The sequence below is a fragment of the Cricetulus griseus genome, chromosome 6, assembly GCF_003668045.3.
Source record: "Cricetulus griseus strain 17A/GY chromosome 6, alternate assembly CriGri-PICRH-1.0, whole genome shotgun sequence".
Taxonomy (NCBI): Eukaryota; Metazoa; Chordata; class Mammalia; order Rodentia; family Cricetidae; genus Cricetulus; species Cricetulus griseus.
Genome location: NC_048599.1, coordinates 543,216 through 557,959, shown reverse-complemented (window position 1 = coordinate 557,959; position 14,744 = coordinate 543,216). Strand labels below are relative to the sequence as shown.

Below are 14,744 nucleotides of genomic sequence, written 5' to 3'. Positions count from 1 at the left end.
GCTTCAAATGCCCAGTTGGCTTGCCTGTCCCATAGAGAGGATGGAGTCCCTTCTGTGAGGAGCAATGGATGCAAGCCTCCTCACCCTGTAATTCTACAGATGCCTGTGCCAGTTCCCCAGGCTGTGACCTCAAGTGTAAGTGAGAGAGAAGCTGCTGTCAAGGAGGCTACATTGTCCAGCCCTCTCCTCTCCACCCAGAAAGCCATGAGTTTGGATGTGCATGTGCCCAGCCTGAGGAAGAGGCCCACAGGTGTGTGGGGTTGGGTACAAACCACATGTGACGGAGATATAATCCTTGCTTACTGGTAAGTTTTCCTGTCAACACATTTCTTCAGGAGTATCAGCTTCTTCAGACTCTGAGAGCAGCCTGTGTGTGGAGTATGAGCAGCAGCCAGTTTCTGCCCAGCCGAGGTCCGTGGGGCTGCTAGCTGCCTTAGAGTACAACGAGCAGAAGGCTGGGGCATCTGAGGAGCAGGTGTGAGGGAGGGCGAGGGTGTCTGGCCTGAACATGGATAGTTTCCAGCACACAGGAGGGCTAGTGAGAGATTCCAGCACCTCCATGTACCATGACTCCTCCCATGACTCCACCATGTCTTTGTTGGGACACCCCGATACAGTTCACTCACAGCCTATAACATCCTGCCCCCTGCTTAGCCCCAAACTGGCCTTTCTTCCAGCTTATTGTATGGATGGAATCTTAAGTTCCTTTTCCTCAGAGGCCTTTGTTCCTTGTCTGTCTTGGAGCTCCTTCCCTCCATTTCTGCTCTGACAGTTACCACAACCTATCCTTCCTTTGGCTTTCTCGCTGTGGTCTGCAAATAGCAAGGGCATAAAAGGGACAGAGAATCTCAGCATTGCCACCAGGATTAGGGCATGATCCCCCCCCCCCCCTTAGCCCTCTATTCAGGACACAAGCAAGGATCCTGGGTACCCAAAAGGATGTCACAGGCCCTTTGGAATTCTGGGTTTGGGTTGGGACCACAGCTGTATTTCCCTCAGGCACTTGGCTCCTCCACCTTGTCTCTCCGGTATGAGAAGAGGCCGTCTATTGAGCAGAGAGGAGGAAGAAGGAAGGTCAGGCTGGTCAGCTATCCGGTAGGTCAGCCACCCCTTCAGCCAAGTTAGCTGCTTGTGGGCATGTGTGGGAATCTTGCCCTTAGTACCCATTGCCCCTAACCAAGCAGGGGTGTGGTTAGGTTTGAATAGCTATGATGTTGATAACCTAGGGGCTCTAATTTGCCATTCTTTAAGAGGACAACCCCTTCTTCCCCCCATTATTTTTAGTTTTGAGACAGGTCACAAAAAGGCTGGCCTTGAACTCACTATGTAACCAAGAATGACTTAACTCCTGATCCTCCTGCCTCTGCTTCCCAAGTGCTGGGATTACAGGCATGTGCCACCATGCTCACCCTGCCAAGACATTCTTTTCTTTTCCAGCTCTGCTCAAGAGATCTTTTTCTTTTTTTGTTGGAATCTGGCCTGACCCTTAGTCCCATTTGAATTGGGGCTTATAACTGGTTGTGGTTTCTTCCACCATCATGAGCAGAATGGCTTGGTACTGGCTCTGAGTATGGACACTGAATTATCTATACGAGGTACAGTGCGTTCCTAGTCTCAGATGAAAAGTTGAGTTACAGCCTGAGCCATTAATGCCCTGCCTGCTGTAAAGCCCCAAGTGTGGTGGCTTTTGTTCTTATCCTGCTTGTGAGAAGAGTCAGAGGGGCTGATGCATCAGAAGGTAGGCTAGCTGTGGAGGGTCTGAGCCTACTGGAAATGGTAGGAGTGGGAGCTGCCTCGGTTTACATAGTTCTGTATAGGTCTGAGATATACAGAACTAAGGTTGAACCTGTTGAGAAGTGTCCCCTACAGCTGTATCTGCTGTGGGACAGTAAGTCACATAGGTTCCCTATAGGTTTCTGACTGCCTTTGGTGTGGGCTCAGACAGGCTTAAACTTTACCACACACCAGAACTGGACCTTGCTTTTCTAGGAACACTCTCTCTGCTTTTTGTCCCAGTAGATGATTCCACAGGCAGTGAATCATTATCCCCTGGACTCTGTACTGCCTCCAAGGCAGGAGGGAAAGGCTGTTTCTGATAGGGTTCTTGATCATGTCTTGCAGGATGAACCAGTGGCTGGCACACAAGAAAACAAAGCCAAGCTGTTCATGGTATCAGTGAAGCAAGCATTGAGCCAAGCCAGTTTTGACACCTTTACGCAGGCCCTGCAGCACTATAAGGGTTCTGATGACTTTGAAGCCCTAGTGGCTTCTCTTACCTGCCTCTTTGCTGAGGACCGCAAGAAGCACACTCTATTTAAAGGTGCCCTGGCCTTCAAGTTGCTGCTATTGGGATAACGCCACAGTGGTGGGTAGGACTGGTTAGGAAGGCTACTAGGGCTCAAGGTTGTCTCTGGGAAGCAGAAAAAGGGCCTGGTGGGTAGGTCATGATCCTCAGAGCCCCTAGCCCATTAGGCAGTGTATGGAGCCCGTAGACTCAGACATCTACTCCCCACAGGCTTCTACCAGTTTGTACGACCCCACCACAAGCAGCAGTTTGAAGACATCTGCTTCCAGCTAACAGGCCAAGGCTGTGGCAACCAGGCAGGAGGCCCCTCCTTCCAAGAGCAAGCACAGTCAGCTGCGGATTCCACCTGTGAGCAAAACCCTAGGCTAGACCCTCAGTCTCACACTTCAAAGGCAGTTGACACCTGAGATGCGCATATTTCGCATATCCCTAGGCTTTTGCTTGGCTAAATTAGCCAAGCATGATTCTCCCTGTCTGTTGGGTGAACTCTGTCTCCTAGCCTAAGCATCCAAGAGACCTGCCCCTGGGGAATTCAGCTGGAGTCATGGCAGCTGGGTACCTGTCGTACTTCTGACTGAATAGCTGAGCTAGCTGCTCCAGAGGCAGTGCCTGTTCCAATGCTTGATACAGGGCAGGTGTCGCAGAGGGACTTCATTGATTGGGAGAATTCATTGAGGTTCCTAGTATCTGTACTTGTACATGTGCTCCTGAGCTGGACCCATTGTCTGGGCCCTCCAAGTCAGTTGGGTATGTCTGTGATGTGTACCTGATGTCAGGGTCACCTTCCTGTCTGAGGATTATGAGATCTAGTCTCAGGAGCATGTTTCTCCAGGAAGGAGAGTCTGAATCTAAACTGACCTTGTCTAGGTAGACAGCTGGATTCTGGAGAGCACCTGAACCAAGGGAGGCCTCACCTGTCTGGCCATCTGCCACCTAAAGGTACTTGGCTTCTAAAGACCCCAGGTGGGACATAAAAATCCTTGAAGAGTCACGTTGAACTGCTTGATTCTTAACCTTATTTGTCCTCAGTCTCAGACAGACTCAATAGGGATATCTGAAAGGGAGTGGAGTGGGGAGGTAGTCCCAAGCCATTAGACTCCCAGTAACATCTCTCTTCCAGGAGACCCCAGCAGTTGTCCAAAAGTGGGATGTACAGTAGAAAAACCTGGCCAGGCTGCTGTGAGTGCCTACCTGTCTGATGTCCGCAAGGCTCTGGGATCTACAGGTTGCAGCCAGCTTATGACAGCTCTAAAGGCATACAAACAGGATGATGACCTGGGCAAGGCGCTGGCTGTGGTGGCAGCACTGACCACTGCAAAATCTGAACACTTCTCCCTGTTACAGAGTATGTAGGCCTTGGGTGTAGGGCATAAGGTTCTGGGAAAGGGCATGTGAGAGAACAGAGGCTGAGCTAAAGTACCCCACAGGGTTTGGCATGTTTGTGCGTCCCCACCACAAGCCACACTTCCTGCAGACATGTGCAGACCTGATGGGCCTGCCTACCACAAGCAGGGGCTTGGAGCTGCCAGGTCCCAGGGAGGAGAGCACAACTGTGCCTTCGGAGCTTGCCCATGAGGACAGTAAACCAGGTGAGAGCCCACTTAAGGACTCCTTCCACCCTTGCCCTGTCACCCTGAGCCCCTCATGGCACCTAGAAGCTAACAGGAGAGAAACATATAAGATCCCTACACTCTGCAGGTCCCTCAGTGTCCAAGAAGCCTGAGAAGACCCAGAGTAAGATCTCATCCTTCTTTAGACAGAGGCCAGACCAGAGTGTAAGGTCTGATGATACCACCCCAGAGCCTACAAAGTCTGAGTGGAGTAAGCAATAGGGGCTACAGGGACTGTTGGTTATGGCTGGGCACTGGAATTGTGTGCGCTCACTTAGCCCTCCTGCAGCTTCATTTGTGTGCCCGGCCTGTGCAACTGAAGACACAGTGCTTTTCCAGTGCCCCTTCTGTGATTTCTACCGCTGCCGGGCCTGTTGGCAACTGCAACTCCAGGTTGGGGTCTGAACCCTCTCTCTCCCTAGGTGGTGGGCTGAGGGGCCAGACCTAGGGTATGCATTCAGCCAGGCTACAGTGCCTAGCAGGTATCTCCACAGGCCTCTAGAATGTGTCCAGATTGCGGTGCTGTTAATAGGAAGCAGAGCATTGCACAGGTCTTCTGGCCGAAGCCCCAGTGAACACAAATGGAGACCCTGGGAGCCCTGATGTGGCTAGAAACTGGCTGATCCACTGCAAGTCTCATGCTTGGCCATCTAATTGGAGCTGAACCTATCTGTGAGAAACTCTGAAACTTCAGGGCATGATAGGCTGGGTCTGCTAGATGCCTCCTCGCCAGAACTTTTATATGTGCCTATATTGGCAATGTGCCTGTATTACTAATGGGACAGGCTGTTCAATAAAACCAACAATTGTCAGGATGGTAATTGTCAGGATGGTGTCTGTGTCCTGGGCTTGGACAATTTGAGTGTCTTGGAGGTGCCAGATATAGTTGTACAAGCTTTTAATCCCTATAGATACAGGTTGATAGCTCCTAGTTTCAGGACAGCTAAAGCTACAAGAGACACTGCCTCTTGTAGAGAGAGAGAGAGAGAGAGAGAGAGAGAGAGAGAGAGAGAGAGAGAGAGAGAGAGAGAGAGAGAGATAGAGAGAGAGAGAGAGAGAGAGAGAGAGAGATGAGAGAGAGAGAGAGAGAGAGAGAGAGAGAAATGCTGGGTGGCGACAGCACACACCTTTAATTCCAGCACTTAAGAGGCTATTGTGTTTTAGCCAGCCTGGTCCAGGGCTACACTACACAGACAAACCCTGTCTCAAAAACAGAAAGAATGGAAGAATAAAAGTCTGGGAAGATCCCTTTTTGCAGAGCCGCAGTGTTATCCATGTCCAGCCAGCTTTCTAACCAATAGGGAGTCATTCTTTCATCCTTCTCACAGATTTCCACCAACCATGCCTCAAAGCCCTTCTAGATGGTTCCAGGTCTCATCTACGTGAAATTGTCCAGCCCAACCACACTAGAAGCTGGTGTGTGTACGTGCTTTCCCCATGAACTTCAGCATGGGAGTTCTTAGCTCTTACAGTACCATCTGGCACTGGCATGACTGTTCCCGGTGGATGCCTCACATGGAGCGAGCCTATAGGAGTTTAGAGCTTGAGCTGCAAGAGGAAGATAGGCCCCAGGTATTCCCTGATCCTGTCCCCTCTCTCCACTTCATCAGGCACCTAACAGCAGAAATACTCAAGTAGGGCCCTCAGCCCGCTGCTCAAGTTCAGAGCAGTGCTACCCTCACCATAAATGCTCTGCCCTGAGTTTGCCCTTCAACTTTGCCCAGTTCCTTCTCTTGGAACCAGAGCCTAGTAAGCCAGAAGTTTCAGGGCACTTAAGCTAGGAAGTCTGTAGCTTTGTGGACAGGGTCAGAGCTCTGAAAAGGCAACTCCTTATGTATCAGCCCAAGGTGATGCTGCTACTTAATGAAAAACGGATCAACCAGACTTGGAAGTTTTTGAGAGGATCCTTACAGGAAATGTCAATCTTGGTTCCACCTATATTGCCCCCCCCACACCCCACCCCTTCCAACATAGGGCTTGGGATTTTCACTAGGCAGTCTAGCCTGAAACTCCTATTTGAATAGCTGTTCTGTCTCTTGTTCCCATGGACATTCTGTTCCTACTTTTCCTATTACCTATTTTCACACCTTGTTTAATCTTTAGGAATTTCTCTTTAGTTCTCTGAATTTAGTGACCCATGTGCCCTATCCTGACTTATTTGTGGAGACTCTGAGTATGAATGCAGCCTCATTGACTTTTTGACTTTCTAGGACATTTCCTTTAAAGGGTTGTAGTGGCTGCAGCAGGCCCTGGTAAACCCAGGAAAACAGCTCTCCACCACCTCAGGAGGCTCTTGTGACCTTACAGCTGCAGCTCCAACAGTTCTCCAACTTGAGCGAAGTTCAGGATTAAGCACTGTTGCTACAACTACTCCAGTTGTTGCACAAGGCTAGGCTGCTCTGTCTTTAGAGGTGCTGATGCACAATTTCCTTCAAACTGTCTAACTCTTCACTGTACACAGGACTTTATTCTACACTCCCAACCAATGTTACCCCAACCTTACACTTCTTCAGGTTTACTTTTTATAAAGCTATTCATTTCAGAAAAACAATTGTTCTCAAGTTGTGGCTCTGTTCACAGCCAGCAAGCTCCAGGATGACCACCTTCCATTAGTTCCCTTTTTTACCATAGGTGTCCCAAAGGTCACCCCATGAAGCTTCTAGTTTTGCTTTGTTGAAAGAACTGAAGGAAGCTGGCAAGAAAGACCTGGGATGTCTGATGTCCCATGCTGGACTTTCCCTTGGTTTGCTCATCTTATGAGTAACCCATTCTCTAATTCCCAGGAGGATCCTCTAGGAAGGACTCAACCCAGCTCATGGGGCACCTATGTGCTGGGACCTCTCCTTGATTCAGAGCACCCACAACCCTGCTCCTGATTCATCATAACTTCTCAGTCACCCCTCCCAGGATGACATGACCTTGGACAGGAGTTGATAGGTCTTGAACCTGTGGCTTAGCCACAGCTCAAACCTCCTTGGGAGCTCCTGCTCAGCAAGGCACTCCAGGATAGCAGCTTCTGGCTGGAATCACCATACCAGACAGTGGGGGAACAGCATTTGACTGCTTGAAGGGATGGTTGGACAGGAGCTACTTAGGCTGTCTTTATTTCATAAACTTATCCTGGCCACATGAGGAAGAATTTCACCCAGTAGGCCTAGTAGGCATGGCTGCTGCCACCTAGCAACCCACACCTCACACTCATCTGGAGATGCAAATCCAGCACTTAACTGACCTGGATCCTGTAGGGACCCAGTCCACCTACACTGGCTACAGCAACACCTTAATAGCCTGGTGAAAGCTGTATCCTAAGGACGCTGCCACACAACCTGAGTATGGGTGTACTGAAATGTACACTCAGCAAGATTTGTCCTCTAAGCATTTCTATATCAGCTTTCTCCTTTGGAGATAAGAATGAGAATGGGTTAGTGAGGGAAATCAGACATCTCCAGCAGGTCTACTGAACCATCTCCTGAGATTATATCAAAACCTGGTGGAAAGTTAAGTGTGATGCCCCATACCTATAATTCCCACTGGTACAGGGCAGGAGGCAAAGAGTTCCAGGTTAACATGGGTTACAAAAAAAATCCTGTCTCACCCACCCAACTCCAAACAAAACTAGGGCCATGATGGCTTCTGGGATGTGGGCTAGATCTTTCTCCAAGTGAGATTAGCCCTGACCATTCTCACCTCCATGGGCAAGCTGGACAAAGCAGCTGCCAGAGATAGACCCCCATTTCAAGCAGGATGCCCTCAAATTCCACTTTGGAATGGGCTAACAGGCAAGCCTAGGAGTGGCCTCACTAGTTTGGGAGAGTTCCAGATCTGGGATGGGGTGGGAGGGGGAGGGGGGAAGGAATATAGAGCTGGATGGCCTGTATGCCTTATGTTTGTCTCTGGATACCTATACTTTTCCAGACAGAGAAGTTTGTCTTAAAGCAAATAAAAGAATTAACAAACAACCAGCTTAGCCCCAGCATCAGTGGCACAGAGCCAGCAGGGAGCACTCGGAATTCCAACACCAGGGGATGAACAGTTCCAAGACTGCAAAGTTGGTGCTTATGTGATGTCCCTCTGCCGGGGTGGCCGGTGAACATTCCGCACGACACACTTCACCATCCATTCGATGCCCTCTCGGACTCCTTTGCTGTGGAGACAGTATGTGTGAAGCAGGGCTAGCCTTGGCCCTGAGAACTCTGCAGAGTGAGACCTCAACTCACCCTGTGAGAGCAGAGCAGGCCTGGGTCAGACAGTCTCGACGGCCAATCTTGCAGGTACAGTCACTGAATGCAGTCTTGATGTCAGGAATGGAGAGGCAGGTCTGACAGGGGAGGTGAGACTCTGAGGAACACTTCCACCACCTAGTTCCATCTAGCTTGCTTGTTCACTTGGACTTTCAGGAAGGCCAGTCCCTTACCCAAAAAAATAAGTAGGGGTGAGCCTGCTCAGAGCTCCAGTGTCCCCTCAAAACCAGTGGTGAGGCTGCTGAACCTGGTCCAAGTCTACTGCTGATGGATTTGCCCAGGGCTTTGGATAGTCTACAGACAGCTTTCAAGAGAACATTCCCTACCACCCCCCAAGAACAGCCTCCCGAGCATCTACCAGCAGAACACTGTGAACTAAGTCAGGAGCTCAAGTACCAAGTGAGGAAGGGTCCATGGCCCTGGGGTTGAGAAGCCTTGGTAATGTTCAATGGCTTCTCTGCTCCCCTTTTCATCTAAAGGAAGGCCCTGTGTTCCTCAGCCAAGTACTAAAGACCTCTACTACTAGTTTTGGGACACAGATGGGATGGTGGGGGAAGTCCTCAGAAAAGCAGCTTCCTTGGCCCTCCAGATACTGGCTGCTACCATGTCCTCTAGCTGTTTCTGTACAGAACCCTTTTTGTAAGATGATAGGGACTTTGTGTGGCTAGAAGTCCAAAGAGTACAAGTAGCACCTCATCTCAAGAGGATGCCCATTGTCTTCCCAGTTCTACCCCACTTTGGAAACTAAAGATTTGGTTTTCATTATGTACGTACGTACGAATGTACGTATGTATGTGTGTCAGGGTATGTACACATGAGTACAGGTGTCTACTAAGGCTAGGTGTCAGAAGCCCTGGAGCTGCAGTCCCAGATGGCTGTGAATCTCCTGACAAGGGTTATGGGAATCAAACTCCGGTTTTCTGGAAGGGCAGTGCATGCTCTCAACCACTGAGCCATCCTGAGGCCCCCCACACCCACTTCTTTGAGCTCAGAGCTTTCCCCTGGGTATTGCTCTAGGCCCCATAGTCCCAGAACCCTTGGGGGCATTCACAGACATTCACAGAGCCCCTGGTCCTCCCTTAGGAAAGAAGATGGCATCTGCATTCTGACTATCTTCTGGTAGGAACATGCCTGTTCTAATGGTGATAGCTCTGGGCGACATCCTGAGAAGAACTGAAGTTGGCAAGGTAGTATGAAGGGAGAGTCCCAAGAAGGGCTGAGAGAGGCAACTGGGGTGGATGGTATAGGCACTAGGTTTTGGAATCTGGAGGGATACAATGGTTGCAATGGTTAGAGGCCCTACAGCAGCTTTGTGGGGCTCACCTCCACATCCTGCTTGTTGGCCAACACCAGGATGGGGACACCGTCCAGTGCTTCACTCGAAACCACCTTCTCTGAGGAAAGCAGGAGATGTGGAGCCTTGCACCATGTCTTGTTCATGACTGCAGGCTCTGCCCAGACCCAAAGGTGTGTACAGATAACTCCCTTCCCCCCTCCCCCCAACATACTAGACACCCCAAGCAACATGAATGAGGCTTTCATGGCACTGGCATCCAGGTGTAAGCCCAGCCTCCCTCAAGGCAAGTTCCAGACCAGTGGAAGGATCCAAATTAAATCGGTACACCACCCCCTGGCAAGCCCTTCCCCACATAATTCCCTAGATGTAGGTCTTCCCATCTTCTCTCCCCCCTAGAGTGGCCATGCTATACTCACCAAATGCCTCTTTGGACTCTGACAGTCTCTCCTCATCAGTGGAGTCAATGACATAGATGACGCCATGACACTCTGCATAGTACTAAAAGGAAGAGGAGGAAGCTGGGGCTAGAGGTACTCATAGTTGGGCCAGCTAGATAGCGAGACCCTGTGTCACAACCACCAGAAGATGCCCATAAGAGGAAGAGACAGGCAGTGGAGCTTTGCTACCCCAAGGCCACAATGAAGAAATGGGCACAACTCAGTGGAAAGACGTGCTAGGAAGCTTTCTGGGGCTGTTTGGTGGTAAAGATCCATAGCACCTTTGAGGAAGGCTTGATGACTCTAGCAGGGTGATCACCCTCCTCTTCAGGCTCAGGGACTGCTCCTGAGAACTCACCTGTTGCCTTAGCTAGATAGTACTAAGAAAAGGGTAAGAGACAGGGCTAGAGGTTGAGAAGCCAAAAGAGGTTCATGGCTGAGGTCAGCACTGCCTATGAAGCTACCCTGCCTGAAAAAAAAAAGACAGGATTGAACTCAGGTTTCTGCAGGCTGGATGTAGCCAGACCTGAGCTTTCAACAATAAGGGTAAAGGAATGGACAGCACTGCTGAGGCAAAACAGATGCGGCAAGATAAGCATAGGAGATGGAGATCCACAGAGTAATAGAGACATTGTATGAGCTCCCATCCCAATCAGAAAAATAATGCCTGCCAATAAAGGGCAATAGCTAACAGTACATCGGGACCATGCTGGGTCTCCTGTCTCAGTAAGGAGTCAACACTGACTGGTAAAATAATGTGCTGCAGACAGGGTAGGATGTATACCACTGAGGTTGTGTGACAAGTAAGAAAGAACACTCTTCCCCACCTGCACTTCCCATAGAGTACTAGAGGACAGTCCCAGGTCCCTTCTGCAAGACTTTGCAGCCAGACTCATCTAAGACAGCTCCAGTCTTGCAATGGGCCTGGCACAGAAGCTGCCAGCTCTGGGGATAAGGCAGTGGGTTAGCCTATTCCTAGAGGCCTGAGAGCTGGCAGGTCCTACTGTAGAGGTATTTATGGTAATATTGGATGATACAAGATTTGCAGCAAGTCCAGTGAGACAGCAGGCAACACTAGCAGCTCTGAAGGTTGTTAGAAGTGTCTTATATGATTAAGCACAAGGCTCAGGAACCAAGATGGTGGTGGCGCACTTCTCAATGGGGAAGTCACACCTGTAGCTATGAGTGTGTGTTGCAGGGAGGTACAAGGAGACCTGCATAATCAGCATATGGAAACATTCTCAGCTGGACATGTTGGGACAGACCAGAGGCAGATACCCCACCTGGTTCTGCTTGTGTGAGAAGTTGTGATCTAAGCATGGCATGTGCACAGATCTACAGACAACAGCAATACTGCTTGGTTAGCAGAGGCAGATGTAAGCAGCAGACATGGTAACCTGGTTTCTATCTCAAGGTTCCTCAAAGCACCCACTCTTGAGAGCAACAGTGACACTGTGCTAGACTGAGGAAAGCAGTGGGCAGAGTGGCAGACCACAAACATATCAGTATAGGTTCCATTCACCAAGGCCAATGGAGCCCCTACTAGGCATTTCACTTTCTAGGGCAGCATGGCTAAGCCCTATGAGGTGTCATCTCTTAAGGAAATCAGAAGAAACTTGAATACAAACATGTCTCCTTAGCAACAACATAGACTCCCTGGGCACATACCAGGCCACAGTCTTATGTCAAGCAGAGGAAACTCAAGTCACAGCAAACAGGACAACACTGGTCCACACTACCCATGTGGTAGCTCTACTGGAGGACACCAGATCCAGATACTAACTCTCACAATGAGATCTTTCTGAGGTTCTACATTCTGGCCAGGGCACGGTTCCGGGAACCAAGGCCCCTCTTCCTGATCCTCCCAGTAATCTAGAAGCAACTCTGCTACACATCTTCACAACCTTGAGTACTGTAGGGATTGGGGGCTAAGTGAGAGTAGTTCCTGCCCACCAAAGCAATAAACCCAGTAGAGACAATGAGTCACCTTTGGACTCCTTTTACTCAAAGATAACTGTCCCTGATTGGCAGGATGATTCAGAGGGTACCAGGAAGTCACATCATTGCCATGATGACTACAACTCTTCAACCAGTTGACAAGGCCGCTGTCTACCCTCCGCTTAGAAGGGGCTACTCCTCAATGTGGGGTACATATCCAAGCAGTGCAGATAGCCACTCTAGCTGTTCAAACCAACATCCCAAAGAGCAGTGACTCGTGACTCAAAAGGTAACAGGCTTGGGATCCTAGCCACCACTGCTAAGCTCCCTGTATGCACCCTCTTGGTGATGACCCAATACACATACTCTGCATACCTGACCTGTGACAAGACAGTCATTAATTGGTGTGATTCCCCACCTGTGTCTGATGTTTGGAGATGCCAAACGTACAGTACTGCCCCATGAATAGGCCCGTCCTTTGTCCAACCTGGCAGTCACAGAGCCTTTCTGGATACAGGATAGATGCTACCCTCTTGCTAAGTTATAGCAGGAAGAAACATCTTAGGGAAGCCCAGGAAAGAATTTAGCCCTCAGTTGTAATACATGCCTTCTGGGAAGCACCACTGTAGCTGAAGCACCTGTACCACAGCACTGCGCTGCATCAAATGACCATGCCAAACCACAGAATAGGACACTGAGCAGAACAAGTCAGGGCTTGCTGGACCTAGTAGTACCTGCACAGGCCAGGTGGAAGAAACTCCAGTGTAGTAATGTATACAGAGAGAAGTCTCAGAAATGTTTAAAACCAATGGCCAAAGAAAAGACAGGTGATACGTGCCTGAGAACATCCTTCTCCGATGTGGAAAAGGCCACCTGGAAGAACTATGATAAGCTAGAATGAGGTAGACAGGCTCACCAGGAAACAAAGGTCTTGTGCACTCCCTATGTGTGATCTCTGCCATTCCTGCCTGCCTGTAAGAGGATAGGTTATAGTCCTCTTAGAACTCCCCAGTCAGTGCTGTGCACTGACTACCCTGGTGAACAATGCTGCTTTCTTTGGGGCTGAAACTGGTCTCATTGGAAAAAGGTTAGGTACTCCCTGTGGGAACTTCTCTGGTGCCTCAAGTGTGTGGTGATTCTAGCCCTGGGTTTTGCCAGAGTGAGACAGAAAGCAACCTGGAACCCTGGGGTAAGATTGAAGAGAAAACCTTTAGACAGGGCCAATGAGATGATTCAGCAGGTAAGGATGCTTGCTGTTTAAGCCCGACAATCTGAGTTTGATCTCTGGAGCCCATGCAAAGGTGAGAAAATAGATTCTAGAAAGCTGTCCTCTTACTCCCACCTGCATGCTGTGACATGCCTCCCTCCCCCAATAAAAAGTAATTAAAAAAAGAAAAAAACAGAGAAAAATCTATCTTCAGGGTAAATGTAGACAAATGGAACTCTCATTGAAGAAGAGGTTAAGAGGAGCTATCTAGAGAAATACAGTACAGAGCAGATAGTGTGTCTCACCTTGTCCCACAAAGACTGTAGTTCTTCTTGTCCACCTAAGTCCCAGAACATGAGACGAGCCTTCCCCACGTCCACAGTGCCAACTGGGGAGAGGATAGAATGAGCTAGCTCCTGACCTTACTCTTTACAAAGTCCCAGCTCTTCCTGGAATGAGGAAAACCATTCTGGTACCAATCCCAGCAGGCATGCACAGAGAGGGATCTGGCCCCTGGCCAGCTGGGCTACGTACGGGCTTGCATCTCTAAGGGACCCAAGCTCATATCCCCCTTACTGTTTAGGCCCACGGTAGTGGTGATTTTGGATAGACTCATCCCTTTGTAGTTCTTGTTAAACCGTGTTTTTGATTGTTCCAAGAAGGTCTGAGGAAAGAAAGAAAGGTGGTTAGGTAGTGGCAGCTAAAGCAGTTTCCTGGTGTCTTTTCTAAATATCCCTCCACATCCATATGCTTTGGGCAAATTCAGGCTTTCACACCCACATGGTTTGGGCAACTTCAGGCCTTCACACCCATACACACATGCACACGAACCTCTGCCTGTTGAATGCTCTTCGGGAGGCTGGTGGCAACTAACCTGTAGTCTTGGGTAGGGATTAGATTTGCAAAGAACATAAGGCAGGGAAAGGGAATTGGTGAGAGAACAGGCACCTACTGTCTTCCCGGCATTGTCCAGGCCTAGGATCAGGATGCAGTATTCATCCTTCTGGAACATGTACTTGTACAGCCCCGAAAGCAGCGTGTACATCCTGCCCTGGCACCCTGAGAAATGTCAAGGTGTGTACCAGGGCTATCGGCCTCCTGTCCGCTTCATCAGTGGTCCGTCGGTCCTGCTAGTTTTCAAATGTGGAGCCTCGTGGCTCGCGACTCCTTGCCCCCCTCTCCCCAGCCCCCGATTCCGGACCCTGCCTCCACCACCGACCACCCGCTAAACCTGGGCCACTACTCCCACTGCGGGTCATCTTTGTGAATACACCATCAGTCCTGAAAAACCCATGGCGGCCTACCCTGCTCCGCCCTCCTAAGGCTTCTTTTCCGGACCCTCAACTCAGCACTGGGAACTTCGACTGTCGTAGCTACCAGAGAGTCAGCTTCTGAGTGGGCCGCCTTTGGATCCCCCCCCGCTGCCGGGCCCACGGAGCCAAAGAACCAGCTGCCGAAGCCGCTTCCCTGCCCCCTACCCCAGGATTCTGGAACCCCGGCCCCTCAGTCCGGCGGAGACCCACCTGCACCTGCTCAGATCTCGGAGCCGCAGACGCCGTCGTCGCGTCGCAAACCCCACCGACCTCGCGTTGACCCCGCGCGGTGCCTGTCGGGACACCGACCGGCCGACTGAGTACGAGAGGGCGGAGCCGCATCCCGACGGCCCCCGCGCGCCCCATCCCGGAGGCTCCCGAACGCGGGCACTTCCG

General features: G+C 50.3%; 2 protein-coding genes across 13 annotated transcripts in view; one reads left to right on the top strand and one right to left on the bottom strand.

Moving 5' to 3' along the window:
• Rtel1 (regulator of telomere elongation helicase 1) overlaps window positions 1-4,736 on the top strand; it is a 35,932-nt gene extending 31,196 nt beyond the window's left edge. Inside the window, exons 26-36 of one of the 2 annotated variants that reach the window (XM_027419954.2) lie at window positions 100-250; window positions 336-475; window positions 1,000-1,095; window positions 2,122-2,320; window positions 2,516-2,653; window positions 3,173-3,244; window positions 3,426-3,650; window positions 3,733-3,894; window positions 4,004-4,126; window positions 4,205-4,308; window positions 4,410-4,736. In XM_027419954.2, the coding sequence (XP_027275755.1) occupies window positions 100-250; window positions 336-475; window positions 1,000-1,095; window positions 2,122-2,320; window positions 2,516-2,653; window positions 3,173-3,244; window positions 3,426-3,650; window positions 3,733-3,894; window positions 4,004-4,126; window positions 4,205-4,308; window positions 4,410-4,490 (1,491 nt within the window). In that variant the 3' untranslated portion in view covers window positions 4,491-4,736. Of the gene's footprint in view, window positions 1-99; window positions 251-335; window positions 476-999; window positions 1,096-2,121; window positions 2,321-2,515; window positions 2,654-3,172; window positions 3,245-3,425; window positions 3,651-3,732; window positions 3,895-4,003; window positions 4,127-4,204; window positions 4,309-4,397 lie in introns of both variants that reach the window. The other variant, XM_027419953.2, reaches the window with a different exon arrangement.
• A 2,252-nt stretch (window positions 4,737-6,988) lies between these two features.
• On the bottom strand, window positions 6,989-14,712 carry Arfrp1 (ADP ribosylation factor related protein 1). 11 transcript variants are annotated; one of them, XM_027419962.2, is made up of 8 exons: window positions 14,559-14,712; window positions 13,988-14,165; window positions 13,612-13,699; window positions 13,341-13,423; window positions 9,870-9,951; window positions 9,480-9,607; window positions 8,133-8,233; window positions 6,989-8,059 (listed from the first exon to the last, which is right to left on the bottom strand). In XM_027419962.2, exons 2-8 carry the CDS (start codon window positions 14,078-14,080, stop codon window positions 7,972-7,974), a joined length of 663 nt encoding a protein of 220 aa, XP_027275763.1. In that variant the 5' UTR covers window positions 14,081-14,165; window positions 14,559-14,712; the 3' UTR covers window positions 6,989-7,971. The 11 variants fall into 11 exon arrangements, 8 of the variants coding, with proteins under 8 accessions (XP_027275763.1, XP_027275766.1, XP_027275764.1 ...); XM_027419965.2 differs by having other exon boundaries at window positions 9,480-9,550; XM_027419963.2 differs by having other exon boundaries at window positions 13,988-14,162; window positions 14,559-14,699.
• Between the last annotated feature and the right edge of the window lie 32 nt (window positions 14,713-14,744).